Source organism: Bradysia coprophila, unplaced genomic scaffold, assembly GCF_014529535.1.
Source record: "Bradysia coprophila strain Holo2 unplaced genomic scaffold, BU_Bcop_v1 contig_197, whole genome shotgun sequence".
NCBI lineage: Eukaryota > Metazoa > Arthropoda > Insecta > Diptera > Sciaridae > Bradysia > Bradysia coprophila.
In genome coordinates this window covers 1241383-1260279 of record NW_023503460.1, presented here as the reverse complement: position 1 = coordinate 1260279, position 18897 = coordinate 1241383, and the positions used below count along the sequence as shown (strand labels likewise).

Sequence of the window (18897 nt, the reverse complement as noted above, 5' to 3'; positions counted from 1 at the left end):
GTCTGATGGCTCGTTTGTTAATATCTCGAGTAAAATTTGACCGAATTTCATGAATTTTTAGCCCCGTACGAAGTACAAAGGGGCTTATAGGATTACGATGCCGTGTGTAATTGATGGAATTCGAAGCAGACGGTAAGGGCAAAGTGTTTGCCTATGTTCATAGATGACGAATCTGCAATAAAAATTCTGTCTGTCCGTCTGTCCGTCTGTCCATCTGTCCGTCACGTCGATATCTTAAGTAAATCAAATCCGATTTCAAAAATTTTTTTTTTTCCCTGAAAGATAGTCGAAATAGTGAGGCTAAGTTCGAAGATGGGCATATTCGGGTCCCTGAAAGATAGTCGAAATAGTGAGGCTAAGTTCGAAGATGGGCATATTCGGGTCGGCCCTTCGTGAGTTAGGGCCACCTAAGTGATTTAAGGTCTTTTGGTGATATTTATGGCACAATAAACGATGGAACTGTAAATGACACTGCAAATGATAGGTATTGTCAATACCATTCCAGGAAAAAAAAGTTTTTTAAAATCGGGTGAGTGGACCGTGAGTTAGGGCCTTAGAAGTGAAATGCTACTAGGGCCCTATGTGTATTTTACATAGAACTCGAGTAAGTTTCATTCGTTTTTCGTAATTTTTGTTTCATTTGGAAGGTAATCAAAGGCCGAATAGAATGTTGTTGAAAAAAAATTAAATTTGGGTCCTTGGACTAAGGCCACTACTAGGGCCCTATGTGTATTTTACATATAACTCGAGCAAATTTCATCCGTTTTTTTAAAAATTTTGTTTCATTTGGAAGGTAATCAAAGGCCGAAAAAAATTTTAAATTTGGGTCCTCGGACTGAGGCCGATACTAGGCCCTTCAAAAAAATAAAATTTTTAGGGCGATTTGAAATTTTTGTTTCATTTGAAAGGAACGTCGTACGGGGCTTCGTAATTACGCTATGCGCAATTTATAAGATGTACACATTACATAATAATTTTACTTTAACTACATTAACCGGCGCAATAGGCTTACGGTCAAAGTAGGGTGACAGACGCACTAGGGTCACGTACGCAATAGATATACGGGTTTGTACGGGGCTCAGTCGCAGCAAACGCTCCGACTGTTCTGATGGCTCGTTTTTGTTTGAGAGATACTAACGAATGTAAAGCAGTCGTACTATTCCACCTTCTAACAAAATGGCCGTCGGCCGCCATTTTGGATTTTTGCAAAAACAATATAAATCGATGAAAATGATAATTACAAAGTCACTGATCAGTGAGAAGTGTAGTTTGTGTTACATTTGAAAGGAATGTCGTACGGGGCTTCGTAATTGCGCTATGCGCAATTTTTAAGACGTACACATTTCATAAGAATTTTACTTTACCGACGTTTACGGCCGCAGTAGACTTACGGTAAGAGTAGGGCGACGGACGTAGGGTCACGTGCGCAATGGATGTACAGGTTTGTACGGGGCTCAGTCGCAGCAAAGCAAACGCTCCGACTGTTCTGACGGCTCGTTTAGAAATGCTATTACTCTATGCTGTTCTATCATTTTTGTTTCCATGACGATTTTCTAGTAAGTAGGAGGCAATTTTTAGAAAGTTAGAGGGATTATTTCTTTAATACGGAGATTCTTAAAACCATGTTCCCGTACAAATTGGAAAATTTGAAACTACTGTACGCAGGAAAATTGTTTTATTAACATATTTAGCTGATCATAAAATATTTGTTTGTACACACCAGGGAAAATTCTGTTTTTTATTCAATTTTTATGTTAACTAGCGATTACATCGGTTCAGGGCCGTTCGGACTATCCTCCAACTTTCTCCATACAACATTACACATTTCGAGCACTAGCGCCTTCTCCCCATCATCCATGTGCTCAGTGGACACGGTTGGAAGTCCATTCGCCGTTCGTTCGCGTTCGAGTTGTTCACGGACCTCCAATATCTGCAAAGCCCTTACAACTGCTTCGGGTCGTCCACCAGTTATGTGGTCGGTTGACGAACCATTCTTTTGAGAATTGTCGCTGTGATTTTCCTGCTCCAATTGCCGAATTTTCCGTTCCAGTGAACGGACGTATTGAAGGGTCTGATCACTCAGTGTGGGTCGAATATTAAGTTCCTAAATTGAAAAATCAGAGATTAAACTCAAGTTTGAGTCAATCATAGTCACATTTTTATCGACAAAAGAGGAGTAGATCATACCGGTACTTGTCTCTCGAATTGACGAACAGCGGGCATTGGTTCGTCAGCATTTGTGCTGGAACTACTTCCATCACCGTCATCTCGCAGTTGAGCCCTAACCGATGCTCCGCAATTTGTGCATACAGATACATTAGCGGCAATGTTGGCTCGCTCTTCATCCAAGTACAGACACAACTCTTTCAATTCCAAATTATCGCGTATCAATTCCTGTTGCTTGTCATCTAATTGGCGCAGTTTATTCTAGTGAAATAAATATCATGAACTGTTCATTCAGTAAATGCTTATTAATGAATTTGCCATACTTGATAAGCCGAAACTTCTTGCCGCATAACACTTGCTGTGTATCTGCCGAATCGTTGCCATTCCCTAGCTAATTTCCTCCCTTTCTGCCTATCATCGTCGAGAAAACAGCATAAATCTCGTAGTTCTTGATTGTCATCACTCAAACGTTGATTGGCATCTTTCAACGTGCGCAGTTCTGTAATCATTGTCTGAAAATCGAAAGCAAAAAATTAAACACATCGGGAAAAAAATGTTTTATCATTAATATGGTGAAATGGGGAAAAACGTTATTAAAATTCGATTCCCGGCATATTTGCGCCGGATAAAAATTTCAAAATATAATCTTTATTGTCATCATTATGTGATATTTTGTGCTGATAGACACTTCAATTTTCAATTTTGCAAACAAAATAAATTATCTTCGATGACATTAATATATTACCATGTTATGCGAGAAATGCAGTGATACGATTTAATCATCAACATCATCGCATTTAACAAAAGACTGAATCATTAAGGGCAGATTCCGCCAATAACGGTCTGTTGCGTTACAATCGTAGTTTCAGGCATTAGACTGGTCCTTTCTCTATTGCCTCAAAGTGTTAAAAATTTGATCTGAGGTATCTGGTCATACAAAACTATTGCAATTGGCGGAGGTCTGCGTTTTCAAACCCATATTCTACGGCGATCTCCGCTATCAAAATTTTTTCTCCGCTAATAACGGATTTGTTCCGTAGTTTTTCACGCTCTATCGTCTCCAGCAAGTTTTATTCATTCACCATAGAAACTCAGGCGTCCGCTGATAGACGATTTTACAGATTTTGAAAATTTACCATCAGCGAACCGCCGAGATATGTGGGAGATATATGGGGATGGAAAGAGCCGGAAAAACTGTGGAACAAATCCGTTATTGGCGGAGACAAAATTTTGATAGCGGAGAATTGCCGAGGCTCTAAAGTACCAATTCAAAAAAATATGCCCTTAATTACAGTATCAGCGCACATAAAATGGGCGAACGCAAGGACCGGGCGGCATGTGATTTTTCTTAAATAGTAAAAAAAGTGATCAATTATCTTCACTAATAATTGATTTAGAAAAGTGACCGGATAGTAAAAAAAAATCAACTCTAAATCGTCAATTTGAAGCGCATACTTTCACTTTCTAGTCCTTGTTGGAAACGTGAGGGAGGATTAAACATCTTGAAAAAGGAACACGAAATTCGTGTATTGATTACTATTGATTACTATTGACAACGCCATGATAAAGTGTTATTTATGTAACGTCAGTATTTTTACTCATGACTACTCCTGGAAACTGTCATTGGCGTAAAACGAGTGTTTGGGGGATGTAGCGAGTAAAGATTATTTTCCCCTTTCTTTTCTATACATGATTCCCCGAACGATTGCTTTTTGAATTGTGATTCTTAGTAGGGAAAATCATTTTACACTTTTAGTTTGCTCATCCTATGGGAATTTGAAATCCGTAGAGATTTTTTTGGTAGAATATAAGCTAGGTAGGTATAGCTGTAGGACCAGTAGAAAAAAATCCTGCAGATACTTCTGCAAAGGTTTTATTCTGCACGCACTCTAGAGTCTAGAGGTCGACATACGTCATTCCAACAATACAAGAATCGAAAAAATGTTAAGATGTGATTTTGGTGGGACGTCAAGTTCCAAAGCGTGCTTTCCAAAAACAAGGCGAAATTACGAGAATATAGAACTCTGTCCAAAAAGCTCATTTTTACTTTGTTTCGATTTTTAATGTGTTTTTCGTTACTAACAAATGAATTTTGAATTTATGTCGAAAAATCACATCAGCTTGTGGTTTCCAGGAGACGATTTTCTTCATTCCAGCAAATGGGCCATATTTTTGGACGTTGCAAATACACAAACTTATAATAATTTGAATTTCTTCTTCCAATGCTTTCTATAACTACACAGGGATTTTACTACCTTTCAAAAAAATGTCGAAAATAAGACTTCGGCGAAACTTGACGTTACACATCTTAACATTCATATAATATCGAACACATCTTTGAAAATTTGTTAACATTTTTTTTTAAATATATTAAGTTGAAATAAGAAATTGTTCCGATTATCTATAGTTTTGTCCGAAATAGTTGGAGATAGCGAGAAAAGTAAAAAATCAAGAAAAATTAAGTCACTATCGCTTCTTTCAAAAACAGTCAGAATTAGTGAGAAAAGTAAGTCACATGCCGCCCTGCAAGGATATACTTCTTTAAGTAGTACTTAATAAGTACTAAAACAATTGTTGTTTTGCTCGGTCAGTAATTCTACATTAAAAAAAGGTTGTATTGCTTTGACTTGACCAAAATTGTTGAAAATAGTACATTCCTGCTATAAGGCTGTATATAAGAGACGTGTACGTATACGAGCGCTTGCGCGAGTATTAGTACGAGTCTCTTATATACAGCCTTATATCAGTGAGGTATTTTATCGCAGTAGGCAAACATCTCTTTTTTAAGTGATATAATTTTGCTTGCAAAACCTTTAGCTCTCTAGGGTAAATTTGTTTACTCTTATGTACGTCGTGTATATAGCGCACAATACACACACACCCAGGCCTCTCACTCTAAATTTGGACTCCTTATTAAGGAATTAAGGAGGTTTTAGCCGAGGAGGTAATCACTTTCTCATATAATCCCATATAATCACCAAATAATCCCTAATGATCCCATACAATCCTTGTCATAAAATCAGTGATTTATCCCTCGGTTTTAGCTTTTTGTGGAGAAATAAGGAAATTGTTAGTTGAAATTAAGGCAAAATGAGGAGAAATTTTTCGATTAAAATCGAAATTATTCTAAGATACAGCAATTAACATCGGAAGTCCGCCTCAACTTTATAATAAAACCCATTATTGTTTATTTTGACGTATCGTTTTGGTAAAGTTGTATCGTAAAATTCACTTTTATCACGATTGGATATTTTGGGCGCGTTTAAGGCTTGAATTAGATTTGTAGCAAAGCTTAGCTTTACCAATTATCACTGTAAGTGCACTTCAAAATAAAACGCATCACTGTTCATTTTGACGTACCTACGAGGGGTAACTCACTTCTAGATTAAATGGATTAAATGGTATTAAATGGATTAAATGGAATAAAAATTGGATTAAATGGATTAAATAGGAAAAAAGTTCATTTTACCAAATACTGTAAAAGTCTTAAAAATTGTTGATTTTGATCGAACCACGTACTACAACTCATACTACAATGTTAAAAAGCGAAAAAATCCACTTTTAGGAGTTTTTGGTGTAAAGTGGATTAAATGGATTAAATAAATTTAATACCATTTTTAACAAAAACAAATTTCCTATACCTCACGAGTACTTAAACGAGCTGGGGATCGTGCAAATCTATTTTTCGCAATTACTTTACAAATTTACAATTACAATTCAGGTGGGTAGCCTAATTATTTCGGTAAAACTAAAAAAAAATTTTTTGGATTAAATCAACGCACTGCTCCTAGCATGAACACTACTTTGACAAACGTCGAATTTGGAGGCTTTTGTGATGAGAGCTACCGCTTAAGATTGATTGTATTGTGTGTTTGAACTCACACAACTAAAACAAGTCACCTATCTTCACGAAAGAAACGCAGTGCCTACTGTGACTTCATCAGCCTCCAAATATTTCTTATGTTCATGCTAGGAGCAGTGCGTTGATTAAATGGATTAAATGGAAGTGCGTCACCCCTAGCGTGCCTATCGTTTTTGTAGGGCGGTAGTTTTCAATCAGTTTTCGATGCGACAAAATTTTTGAAATTTAAGACGTACTTACGGCTTGAATTCTTACTTGACCCCACCCTCAAGTTTAAAAACTTGCTGGATTAGATTTTGATCTCGTTAACTGCAAAAGCTGTTGTTTTTTACCCCGTTCGAATTTCGAAAAAATAATAAATTGGTGAAAGTATAAAAGTATAAATTTGAAAGAAGTAAGAGTAAATAAGGCTAAAACCTTGATTTGTTTGTAATAAGGACACATGTCTGAGACAATGTTAAGGGTGATTCACATGTTAAATCAAATAGTTCTACTCGAGACTCGAGACCACACAAATATATGTTGGAACGATCATGAGCTACGACACCACCTTTTTATTAGAGTTCTTTGTGTTAAATAATAAAAATTGTTATTTTTGCCGGGCAAGGGAATTTTTTTTCTTAATTTTGATTTCCGTCAATTAAATTTGCGAAAAATAAGGAAAATAAGGATCTTTTAATAAAAGAGGAATAAGGAGGTTTTTATGAAAATAAGGAAAAATAAGGAGGTGTGAGAGGCCTGCATACACCGTACGCGATAAAATATCTTATGTATTTGCTTGTAAATTATTGTTTTGGCTTGAGTGATTACTACTCTCGCCTTCGTCTGGTTTCGTAAAGCTCACCTTTGCCCAAACAACAAACTTACAACCAAGGACATAATATCCTATTATTGAGCAAGAAATACAAGAGCAAGATGTACTTTATTTAAATCAGGCATTATTATGGCACGAAATATTTAAATCCACCAAAAAATCGATAAATTGTTATATGTCGTAGAAATCTTTACTTATGGCATTGAAAAAATTAAATTAATTAATGTCAATATCAGGAAAATACACTTTTTCCGAACAAATGTTGTACGAAAACGAAACGTCAAATATAGTAAGACAACTGTCAAAATATTTTTTTCCTTCTTTTAAGAAGGATAAATACTCACCTGCAAATGACGATTCTGTTCTGCTGATAATCGTCCAGTATTTGAATTTGTCGCGACGCTCGTTTCATTTTCCGGTTTTCTTACGAATTTCAACATTTCTTGTGATTGCTGTGATTGTCGATGGTTCTGATTTTCGTCGGATATTAAACGGGAATTCTGTTGCTGGGGTGGCTGATGTATTTGAATTTGTGTATGCTGAGTTATTTGTTGTGGTTGCGACAAAACCTGACCGGTTGAATGACGATAGTTCGGTAACCGTGATGGTATCACTTTCGGATTGGCGGAACGTACACTTTCTGGAATATAAACAGCAGCTACCTTCGGAACGTCTGGAGGGTATTTCAGTTGTTGTGGCCCGTTGTTTTGTTCACCCGTATAATAAGACGAAACGGTTTTGCTGCTGGGAATGTTTTTTAAAATTCCTCCAGGTGGTTGAGGGGGCGGCTGATATCGCGGTGGAATGGTCTGCTGTTGATTCTGTGTTCCTTGTACGGTTGAACCTAAATTGGTTGACTGATGGTGCTGTGGTTGAGGCTGCGACGTTGGCGGTAGTTGATGTTTATTTGATAAACTATTAATATTACCAGTTAATTTGTGGTTGTTGGTATTTGTGGACATGACGGCAATGTGATGTGTGTTTGGATAAATATTATGACTTCTTAATTATCACTCGATTCGTTCCACACGAATTTTTGTTCTCAGAACGATTCACAACGTTTTGAAGTGACACTGTTCGTTTCTCGTTTTTTATTGTTTTACCTTTGCCTTACAGCACACATACTATCGGTCATATTGATGCACAATGACCTTACTTCTGTTCAATGTCTGCGATGGAACTAAATGATTTCGAAATTCAAATTCTATAAATAAAATGCGCACTTGTGCACACGAGAGTGGAATCGGAAACACCTCTTTTACAGTGGTTTGTTTCATGTAGATGGATATGCACACGGTTCGTACAAAAACTGGTTATGAGATCTTTCTCTTCTCTTTTATCTGGACCAAGAAAGACGTTATGCCTTTTTTATATTTTATTTTCAATTTTATTCAATGTGCGGCGGAGTCATTTCTATTAGGAAACTGTGTAAACCATTTAATTCATGAACTGGTTACGAATTTTTCGCTAATTTTTTTTCACGATAGCTTGAGTGAAACGCATACGATTTTGAAAATTCTTTTTTTCCTGTTTGGTAATGTCAAAAGAAAGGCTGTTCGAAGATTGGTGATTTTGGGTCGACCCCTCTGGAGCTGGAGCCCAATGAGTGCTTTAGGGTTTCTCGAAGATATCACAGGACATTTAAACGCTACACTTGTAAGTGATACGTCAAATGTAGGGTATTTACAATAAAAATCGGATGACCGACTCGTGAGCTAGACTCCTTGGTGTGAACAAGGTACAGGGCGCCATACAGTTTTTGTTTGTAAGTCGGCCAAATTTGAACGGATCTCGACTAATTTCGTTTTATTAGATAGGGGAAAAACGAAAAAAAATGCATGAAATCGGTCAAAGTTTACTCGAGATGTTCGTTGGCAAAAAACCACCTTCACTGTACGACCGAGTAGCCGGATGAGCTCACTCCAAGATTATTCTTTTGACATTACCAAACGGGAAAAAAGAATTTTCAAAATCGGGTTCGGTTTACTCAAGTTACTGTGCTGACAGACGTTCATTTTGCTGATTTGGTATCTCTAGACAACCATTGTAGGTTTAAGGGAGTCGAGCTCGACGTGTTAACGTATGCGTAAACGTATAAGATCCCAGTACTTCGTACGGGTCTAAAAAAGTTTTGTTGACAAAGCCTTCGACATTTCTTTTTTATAACTGTATCGCTTGTAGCAATATATACAACAAAAAAAATCAAGTTTAGGATCGAGGTCATACTGTCATACATCTATCCAACCAAGATGAATTTTATTTTTTAACTTTTTTCATTCCATAACAGAAAGTGGACCATCAAACCAGTAATGACAGCGAGAATTATTTCCTCTCTTTTTGATGATAAATGTTTGATTGACGATTACATATTGCAAACAAGATTGGAAATATGGAAAACATGTCAAAAACATAATTTTTATTGTATGTGAAGCCCTACTATTACACATAATTTTTCATTGGTGCAGCGCGAGCTTCGTTGGCTTAGAGATCTTGCACTCTTGCAGACATAGCTGACAATATGGTCTTCTAGGGTTTCGTTTTACAAATTAGCAGTCAAAACAAATTAATCAAAGGTTTTCCGATTCATCTGTAAATGACTGTTGATTAAACCATTCAGTTGTCAACCCGTCAGTATGCATTTAAAAACAGAGGTGACATGGTATAGGTATTTGTATTTCATGAATTGGAAATCATTCTATAGGAGCACTGCAGAGTAAAGTATACCAGGCAGGAGCAGAGGACATATTCGTTTCATGTATTTGTATTAGCAAGCGTTTCGCACCAAAATCTAAGGCCTACCTATGCATTTTCGTCCTTCATCGAATCGACTGCTATTGTCTGGTCAACTTCACACGTCCGTCATAGGACATAATATAATTGAGCAAAGAAATTCTTTTTGCTTGATATTTATTTCACAATACAGTACCTACCCAACCAAATTGTTAAATGAAGAAAAAGTTTTGTTTCCGAATAGATTTGAATAATTTTAGCTATGACGTAGACAAATTTAAGTATTTTGAAAGTAAGGCCACAAAATAGCACTATCTACTCGAAGAATCGTCGCACAATACAATAACTCAACAAGACAATATCAACAGCATACCGTGTTCCAACAAATTAAGAACAAGAATAATTTTTGTTTTTCGTTTAATTCTTGATATACCTAGTCAAAGAGAAGTTAAAGTTTGTTAGCTAAATAATTCTAGGGATTTTCGTCGGCTCTTTTGTTTGGTTTGAATTTAAAGTTTTCTCAACATTGTAGAGTCTATGATTTATTTCATATGTACTTAATTCACACTTGCGTTTTTAGCTTAGCGAACAATTAAACTCTCTACACCATTACCACGTTTTATTTCACATTCGGGACGACACTTTGCGTATGAAACACTCGGTAAAATTAAACTCGATCTTTCGAAAATTTTGTCACAAAACCACAATCAAATTACGAATTCAGCAGATACCAAACAAGCCTTACAACTTTGTATGGTTGCTTCTTGTGTCGTTTCGAGTCAAACCCATACGATTTTACATGGAAATTTTCAATCAACTTAAACATTGGTCAGTAAACCATACTCTCAACAGCATGGATATTATGTTGCATGGAATTATATGTATTCTTCAACACAAACACATTAAATATATGGTGTTCGTTGTTTTCTACGTTTGAGTGTTGAGTTTACAAATTAAACTATAGCAGAGACGGATTGGAAATTTCACATATAGGAGTGTAGATCAATTATAAAATTTGACTCGATCAAAAATCAGTATAGCGATTTATCGATTTAATCTAGGTTGTATACTTGGGGAGGGCAGGTCAGGCCCCCAATATAATGAATTTAATTCTCTCATTGTGAGATTGCTATTTTTATTGTAAACTGACGTAAAACGACTTGAAAATTCTGAATTGACTTTCTACATTTCATGTTTGTTATATGGTTGCGTGGGCGTTGAAAGATTCATTCTTACCTTTTTCATATTTTGTTTTTCCTATGAATGACCCTGTGAAGAACAATAAGTCTTTTTGAAAACCCTGTTGTTGAAATCTCTTGTTCTTTTGCATATGTTTGTGTTTGTACAATTCACAAAAAAAAAATTGTTTTGTCGTATATTTTACTATAAAGTCAATACACACTATAGCAACTTTTAAACTCACATACGGGAATACGTTTTAGGAAGTGTGTGTTTGCTTTACAGTACACGTATTCACTATTCATAAATGTTGTTCATTTAAGAGCTTTATTTCATTCAATATTTTCAGGTGTGTAAAGTGTGAACGAATGGATTGAATACTTTACCATTCACTCATGCATTGGATAATAACAAATAATACATCTCCAAGCTGGAACAAATTTTGTCTTCGAACTCTCAGCATTTCTTTTATTACTCTTGTCGGTACCCAACTGCACCGAGAAAGATCCTGGATTAAATTGAAATTTTTTTTAGATTATAAAGACCGAATCTTGTTTATGGATTCATTTTTAATCTTTCCAAAAGTCTCTGGCACTCAACCTTCTTCGAAAAATGTTATTGAAAACTTTTTAAGCGCTTTAAGCCTAAGTTTGCAGATTTTATTTGAATCCATTTGACTGATTGTGAGTGCGAGACCCGTAACCAGGGCCGTAGCTACTAATGGGCTTAGGCGGGCTGAGCCCGCCCTGAAATCTTGCGAGCCCACCCTGGAACTTCTAGAGTTCATCTGGAAATTCTGTTAACTTAAAGACATATCGATTGAAGTTGATGTCTCTCATATGCCTTATGTATTTATCAACCTAATTCTGTTTGTTCATTTGCTGTGTATATCTTCTAAGTTCATTAAAAAAAGTCTCGCTGCGCGGCTATTTACATGGTAGAGACTTAAAACAATTTTGAGTTTTAATGCAGGACGCTGTATGAAAAACATTCAAGATGCTCAAAGCGTTTTTTCCTTCAACCTTTGGCTATCCTAATCCCGAATTACCTTTGATGGACGTGTTGAGACAAAAACTTGTTTAGTTGTTTAAACACGAAATTTTTGAAATTTTTCATTTTTGAGTCATCAAGTACTTTTGTTCATCTAAATCCTGATCAAGGTTTGAGGGCTCGGAATCAGGTAAATTCAGGTCAAAAATGAATGCTTTAGGTCTGATCTACGCTGAAAGCTGAAGGTCATAAAAGATGTTCAGCGTTCACTTGGCTCAGTAGCTACATTTTTCGCATTTTGAATTTTAAATGGTCGTCAACAAGTAACTTCCAGTGTAGCTACATGACTTTGTTAATGACATTGAACAGCTTTTCTGTACGATTTGCTTTCTCATAAAAAAAGCATTCGTTCTTGAACTACTAAAACCTGATAAGCTGCTAAAGATATCGGATCATGGCAGCGGTTTTCATAGACAAGTTGAGACGGCTGTTGCACCGCTAGAAAATTTTTGGAAGTTTTTTCTCAAAGCATGGATTTTGAAAAGGCAGTACGTTTTCGAAATCTAATTTTTTTTGTAGTCAATTCTTTGAGTCTTTCTTGAGGGGATGGCCATTTCTTTAAGTTTTCAAAAATGAAAGGGCGTTGTTGCAATAGTGAAGTCGGCATCAAATGGTCATCCTGACTACCGATGTTATGTTCAAAAGAAATCAAATGAAAATTGAAATTGTCTCTATCATTATTACTGAAAAAAATTCGCTCCCTCCGCTCGCGTTGTCACAACTAACTAATACTTTACACAATCTAGTTTTAGTAAACACAAACAAAAATAGTATAATAAATTACGACAATCGTTTTAACATCTACTTCTGCACAATAAACGTAAAGCTTTTTATAAAGTTTCAATCTAAGGGCTTGAGCCCGCCCTGAAAATCTTGTCTAGCTACGGCCCTGCCCGTAACAACACGATTAATGAAGAATTCACATCGGCCTTAAAATAAATCAAACGCTGACCCTGAAAAAAGAGAAAAAAGAAGATTGGATTCCATTTGACGACACTAGGGCTGTTTCGTTCCTAATCTATTCATAGATTATTTTGAACCGCACTTAAATACAACTTCATCTTATAAGAAAATTGATTTGATTTGAGTTCAGAAAACATATTTTTTACCAGATTGCGGCAAGTCTAGAATTTGTAGCCATCAAGACATCAAGGAACGGGTTGGCTCAGTGGTAACGTACTTCCACCAAGAAAATCCGGGTTCAATATCCTGGTGAGGGTAAATTCTGTATTGTTTTTTTCCTCAATGTGTGGCATGAAAGTAACGTTCCTAAGCGAACCCAAGCTTCATAATCTGCGCATTTGAGGTGTTTGGTGTCCTTAACGAAACGTGCATAGAAGAATGACATGAATGACGTAACCCATTCACAATGAATTTTAAATTTGAAGTTTAACTTTAGGCGCAGATAAAATCAGCACCAGACGAAAAATCCTAAAGGCTTTGCTAACCTGTTGGCTTGGTTCGGAATTCACGTAAAGCATGTGGTCCACACTCACCGACCCGCACTACCCCGCGTGGTGTTTGATGGCTAAATACCTTTCATTGGGATGCTTACATCCAGTAGTGGATTAAAAAAGCCACAAATGAGTAAGGATATATCTACGTTTAAGTACACCTAGAGCACTGCGCCGTTCAGCCACGCCGAGGCCGCCGCCGAAAAAGCACATCAGCCGGAACCGCCGCCGTTACCCTTATCAGCCGCCTCAGCCGTGTTAAAAATCGGCGGCGGAAGATGGCTTGCGAAAGTTTTGGTTTTAACACAGTTTGGGAGAATTTTGCAGCTATTTTTTTCGTTGGCTTACAAAATTGTGTACGCACCTGTCGACTGGTAGAGGGCAGTACAATAAAGTCATGAATGTACTACATGTGAAATGGTAAATCGTGCGCGTGTTTTAGTTGTAGTACGAGTGAGATCAGCTTAAACAGCTAAAGCCTTTGTTGAATGTTTGATTCCTTTTTTGAATGGAAGCGGTTTCGTCTAATCCATATGAAACAAATATCTCTGTAACTGACTTCTGACTTGCGTACTTCTTTGAGATTTGATTCGATTGTAGCAATACAGGAGAACAAAAGTGAATATCGTCAGGTATTTTGATCTGGCACTCATTTGGATTCCAAATGATTCCACACAAAATTTGTTTAACCAATAAAGGACTAATATTTCACATTCGGAATTTTTGGTAGGCACGCGATCGCCAACTGAAATGAAATTAATCTAGGTCCTCTTTTGTTAAACACATTTTGTGTGGAATCATTTGAAATCCAAAACTAGTCCCAAATCAGTAAACCTAACGGTATTCACTTTTCTTCTACTGTATTTTAATTATGTTATTCAGCCGGCTGAGCCGGCTAGCCGCCATAAATATCATACTAGCCGGCCGCCGAAGGGTGTCGGCTACGTTTTAGCCGCCAACTGTCCATCGGCTGAACGGCGCAGTGCTCTAAGTACATCCCTTCTTAAAAGTCAACTTGTACAGTGAGATTGGGAGACAGTTCATGGAAAAATTCAAAATGAATTTCAAAATATTAACTTACAGCGGTTAACAATTATAACCCAGTCACTATCGGGAATTTTAAATGAATCCAATCCACATTACATTCCATATTTTTGGCAGTTTTCAAAAGTACTGTAGCTTCATATATTAGCGGGTTATTTTTCAAATACCGAATAAATTTGCTTCAATTCAAGTTCAATTTTTGCATTGATCAATTAGTTTCGGTGATCATTCTAGTAATTATTATGCACTACATTCGAATAGAGATGAGACAATAGTATTTTACATGCCAAGGGATAAAAAGTTGAAAAGTAGAGTTTTCGTGTGAATTTCGTTGATCCGAGGCGAAGCCGAGGTCAACAACTACACGAAAACGAGTCTTTTCAACTTTTATCCCGAGTTTTGTAATGGATTTTACATGCTTTTGAAACCTAAACCAATTTTCTTGTTTTCCCTAGTGATGTAATTCGCCACTTTCGACTCTAGGGAAAACAAAAGTATGTAAATTCACTTTACACACATTTTTTGTTTTTGTTATTAGATGCATAAAATCTATTCTACAAAACCAGTCCCATCAGTAATAGTTATTTATCTACCAAGGTAGGTATGAAGGTATTTTTTCTCATTAGATGTCGATTGTCGATCCGAGGCGAAGCCGAGGTCGACAAGACGTCGTGTGCGAAAAAATACCGGCATACCTACCGTGGTAGATACAACGTTTTTCGCAATTTCGGGCCATAATCACCTTTCCAATGCAAAATACCTATTACCAAAATTTCTACCAAACATTCACATGCAAACATGAATTCATTTGAACGATCAAGCAACCTGCACTATATACACATTGCAATGTGATGTATACTGTATAGAGACGCGCTAAATAAAATCAAGTTCTGTATAATTGTGTGACTCTGTAGCCGAATGGCTATGGTCGTTGCTTGGTGTTTGGAAGAATTTTGGTGTTGGATGTTCAAATCCTGGTCTGTGCAAAGTTTTTATTTATAAAATTTAGTCTTTCTTAAAGGTACTAAGCTATGTAGCGTGCGAAAAAAATGTGAAAAAGCCCAAGTGCGAAAAAAATAATCAAAAACGCACTGTGAAATAAATACATTCAAAACGACATTAAATGGATGCATGGAAAGGTGATGATTATGGCCCGGAATTGAGAAAACATACATTTTCTATTGAAATTTCAATTGTCAAGATAATATGGAAACCATTGATTTATGATGACGAGAAGGTACATTCATCACTCAGAAATTTTACTTTTTCATTTCTTTTATTCTTTTGATTAAATTTTTGTAATCCACGCCATAAATTTATTTTATATATAACAGATTGTGTGAAAAAAAAAATTCTATTTTATTATTTTGTTAATGTCAATCGATTCCAAACACATTTTAAAACATTTTGGTCCAAAAAAAAATATGAAAAACCACTTAAAACAGCAAAGATATCTCAATTTTAGTTTTCATTTCCATACTAAATCGCAAAATAGAAAAACTGTCAGATCGTAAGAAAGGAGAAAAAAGCTCTCTCTGACGTATAAATTTATACGACTAATGAATGGCGTGGATTTATAACTCTTTCGCTCTAAAATTGGAATGCGATAATAATTGTGTCAAGAAATACACACACCCCCCATTGAACCATTGAACACATTGAACCAAAATAAAGTTTTACCGAAAATGCACCCAAAAATTGATTGCTGTTCTAAATAGAGTGACCCTAGGGGAGTTCAAAACGATGGTCCGTTTAGCTGGACCAGATGCTACCCCAACCCCATACAACTAAGAAAAAAAATGTATGTTGTGGGGAAGCATCTGGCAGTGCCGCCACCAGGTTTTTGGCGCCCTAGGCAAAATAATGTTTCCACCTCTACCCGAGACTCTTCTTCTTCCTCGCTTTATCTTTGCGTACAACTAACTTTCAGGGTTAGCGTTGAATTGTTAACTTTATGGTCTAGGTTGCCTACCCATCGATCGAGTTACGAGTCTTGTGTTTGCAATTTCGTTCATCTCTTGTTGAATTAAATTGTGTTTGGGTCTGATATCTTGATAATGGGTTTCAGCTTACCAGCCGTTCCTTTCATGTTTGTATGTCGTTCAGGTTAGAGATTCTATTTTAAATATGATTTTGCAAAAGCTGTTTTGGTATTATTTTTAAATGAAAAAAACAACAGACGTTACCATCTCACTACAATTAATTTTAATAATAGTTTTTTTTTAAACTGAATATAAGCTGTCGGATTTTCTGAAAGTTGACGAGTTCTCGTAAGCACCTGTGTACTGAGAGCAGGTACAGATACTCTGCATTAAATTTGTAGGCCTCTCACAACTTACAAGTTGAGCCGAGATTGAATTTCATGTGATTTTTGAACAAATAATGTCAGTTTCACGGTTTAAATAGTTTGCAATTTTCCTTGTGAAAGCTTATTCCAAAGGTATTTTAATTGCGAATTCGGGGCAATAAAGATCGTTTTTTTACCGAGATATTTTGTACAAGGGTTTTAAATTAATAATAATGCTAATAATTGAATTATTGTCAAAGAGTTGCGTTAACTCGCGGTTTTGTTCGTTTTATCTAAGTAACTTAGTCACAATTGCAGCCTAGGCAATAATTTTTCCAAATGGTACTAACGATATATTGCAAATTTGTTCTAAAAATATTCGTATGGAAATTTATCAATTGATATTTAATGCAACCTTCAATTGTAATAATGTTACAGTACATCAGAAAGCTAAATTAAATGAAGTTTGCGCCGCAGGCGAAAATTTTGAAAAACTTATGTATTTTACAGCAAAAATATAAGTCCAAATCAATAATGTTAAAATGCAAGTGAAGCGACACATTAGCACATTTTTCTAAAATTTTACGCCCTCAAATCGCTGCGCCCTAGGCAAATGTCCATTTTGTCCGTGTGATGTGGCGGCACTGGCATCTGGTCCAGCTTAACGGACCATCGTTTTGAACTCCCCTAGAGTCACTCTATTTAGAACAGCAATCAATTTTTGGGTGCATTTTCTGTAAAACTTTATTTTGGTTCAGGGGGGGTGTATACATGGCGCAATAATATTAGCGCAATTTTATTCGAGCGCAATTATAAAGAAATTCTTTTTATTATTCATGATAACTCAAAGTAAATACACAAATACTAAAGGTCAAGCAGGAAAAAGTAATGACAAAATAAAATTTCTGCGAGATGAATGTACCTTCTCTTCATCATAAATCAATGGCTTCGAATTTTTTTTTTGACAATTGCCAATTCAATAGAAAATATATTTGGCTGAGTGGACTGGCTTTGTATAATACGTTTTATGCATTGAATTTGAATAACAAAAGTAACAATTTAATGTGTGTAAAGTAGAATTTAAATCAACTCCATTTCCATGTAGTGCGTAATAATTACTAGAATGATCACCGAAACTAATTGATCAATGTAAAAATTGAACTTGAATTGAAGCAAATTTCGGCATTTGAAAAAGACCCGCTAATATATGCAGCTATAGTACGCTTGATAACTGCCAAAAATTATGGAATGTAATGTGTATTGGATTTAGTGGATTTATTTAAAATTCTGAAGAGTGGCTGGTTTTTAAGAATTAGACACTGTAATTCGAATTTCGTGAGCAACTTAGTGGAAGCTTGTGGTAACCAACTCCTCGGTGAAGCTAGGCCACGACTAATTTGGAGAGGGCGTCGTCGAGACCCAAAATAACATTCAAGCCTGCAAATCCACAGGCATAAACAGCAATATATCCAGCCTTAAACTTTGACAACAAAGTAAACTGGAAATGTAATGTTGAGCTTTAAAAAAAATGATAAGCGAGACAAATTGGATACGATTCGAACCAAAATCTGCATAGATTGTAGGATTAGTTCAATACTTGGCCGCTTTTTAGTACGCTTTAGCAAGTCTGTATGTATACAATTTCATATGAGTGTGCGTAACTCGGTCCATGCTCTATTGTAAAACATTGATCAAATCAATATTCACACCAATCATCTGGAATACAATGAAATACAGTGGGTACTCATACCAACGTAGAAGCCATCCTATTGCCAGATAGTATCAACGAATCGTTAATCGTTAATCTCGCACACGTGAAAAAGAAACATTTTCCTAGATGTAGTCTGTTTTCTTCAATTATGTTTATTTTCTTCGGTAAATTTGTATTTTATTATAAATGGATATTCACCAGCGGTAGATGGTTATAATTAACGATAATAATCTTACTTTTTCGAGTTTGGCATGTAATTATGCACTTAAACTTAAATATATACTTATGTACAGGGGACATGCGGATTATCATTCAGTTTAATTAAGTTGTCCTCTTCAATTTATTCACTTACACTAAACTGTCCAATTCGATATTCTGTCGTTTATTTTGGTTTCCTTTTCTTCAAAATTGACATTTTTGTTCGGTTAATTTGTTCGGTTCTAAGATCCCTTTTTTATTTTATTTTCAATGAATTCTTATTTCTAGTGCTGCGTGCTCATTTATATTGTAAACTACATTAAGTACCTTCCAACAAAATGTATTTTGAATTTATTACATATTGTTTTGATGGCAGTGTTAAACAAATATTTTCGTACTTTA

The 18897-nt window shown here is 35.9% G+C and overlaps 1 protein-coding gene across 6 annotated transcripts; it reads right to left on the bottom strand.

Moving 5' to 3' along the window:
- Positions 1–1673: 1673 nt before the first annotated feature.
- Positions 1674–10409, bottom strand: LOC119075307 (coiled-coil domain-containing protein 85C-A). 6 transcript variants are annotated; one of them, XM_037181719.1, is made up of 5 exons: positions 9946–10409; positions 7187–8022; positions 2490–2678; positions 2188–2427; positions 1674–2104 (listed from the first exon to the last, which is right to left on the bottom strand). In XM_037181719.1, exons 2-5 carry the CDS (start codon positions 7802–7804, stop codon positions 1766–1768), a joined length of 1386 nt encoding a protein of 461 aa, XP_037037614.1. In that variant the 5' UTR covers positions 7805–8022; positions 9946–10409; the 3' UTR covers positions 1674–1765. The 6 variants fall into 6 exon arrangements, with proteins under 6 accessions (XP_037037614.1, XP_037037613.1, XP_037037615.1 ...); XM_037181718.1 differs by having other exon boundaries at positions 10130–10409; XM_037181720.1 differs by having other exon boundaries at positions 10141–10409.
- Between the last annotated feature and the right edge of the window lie 8488 nt (positions 10410–18897).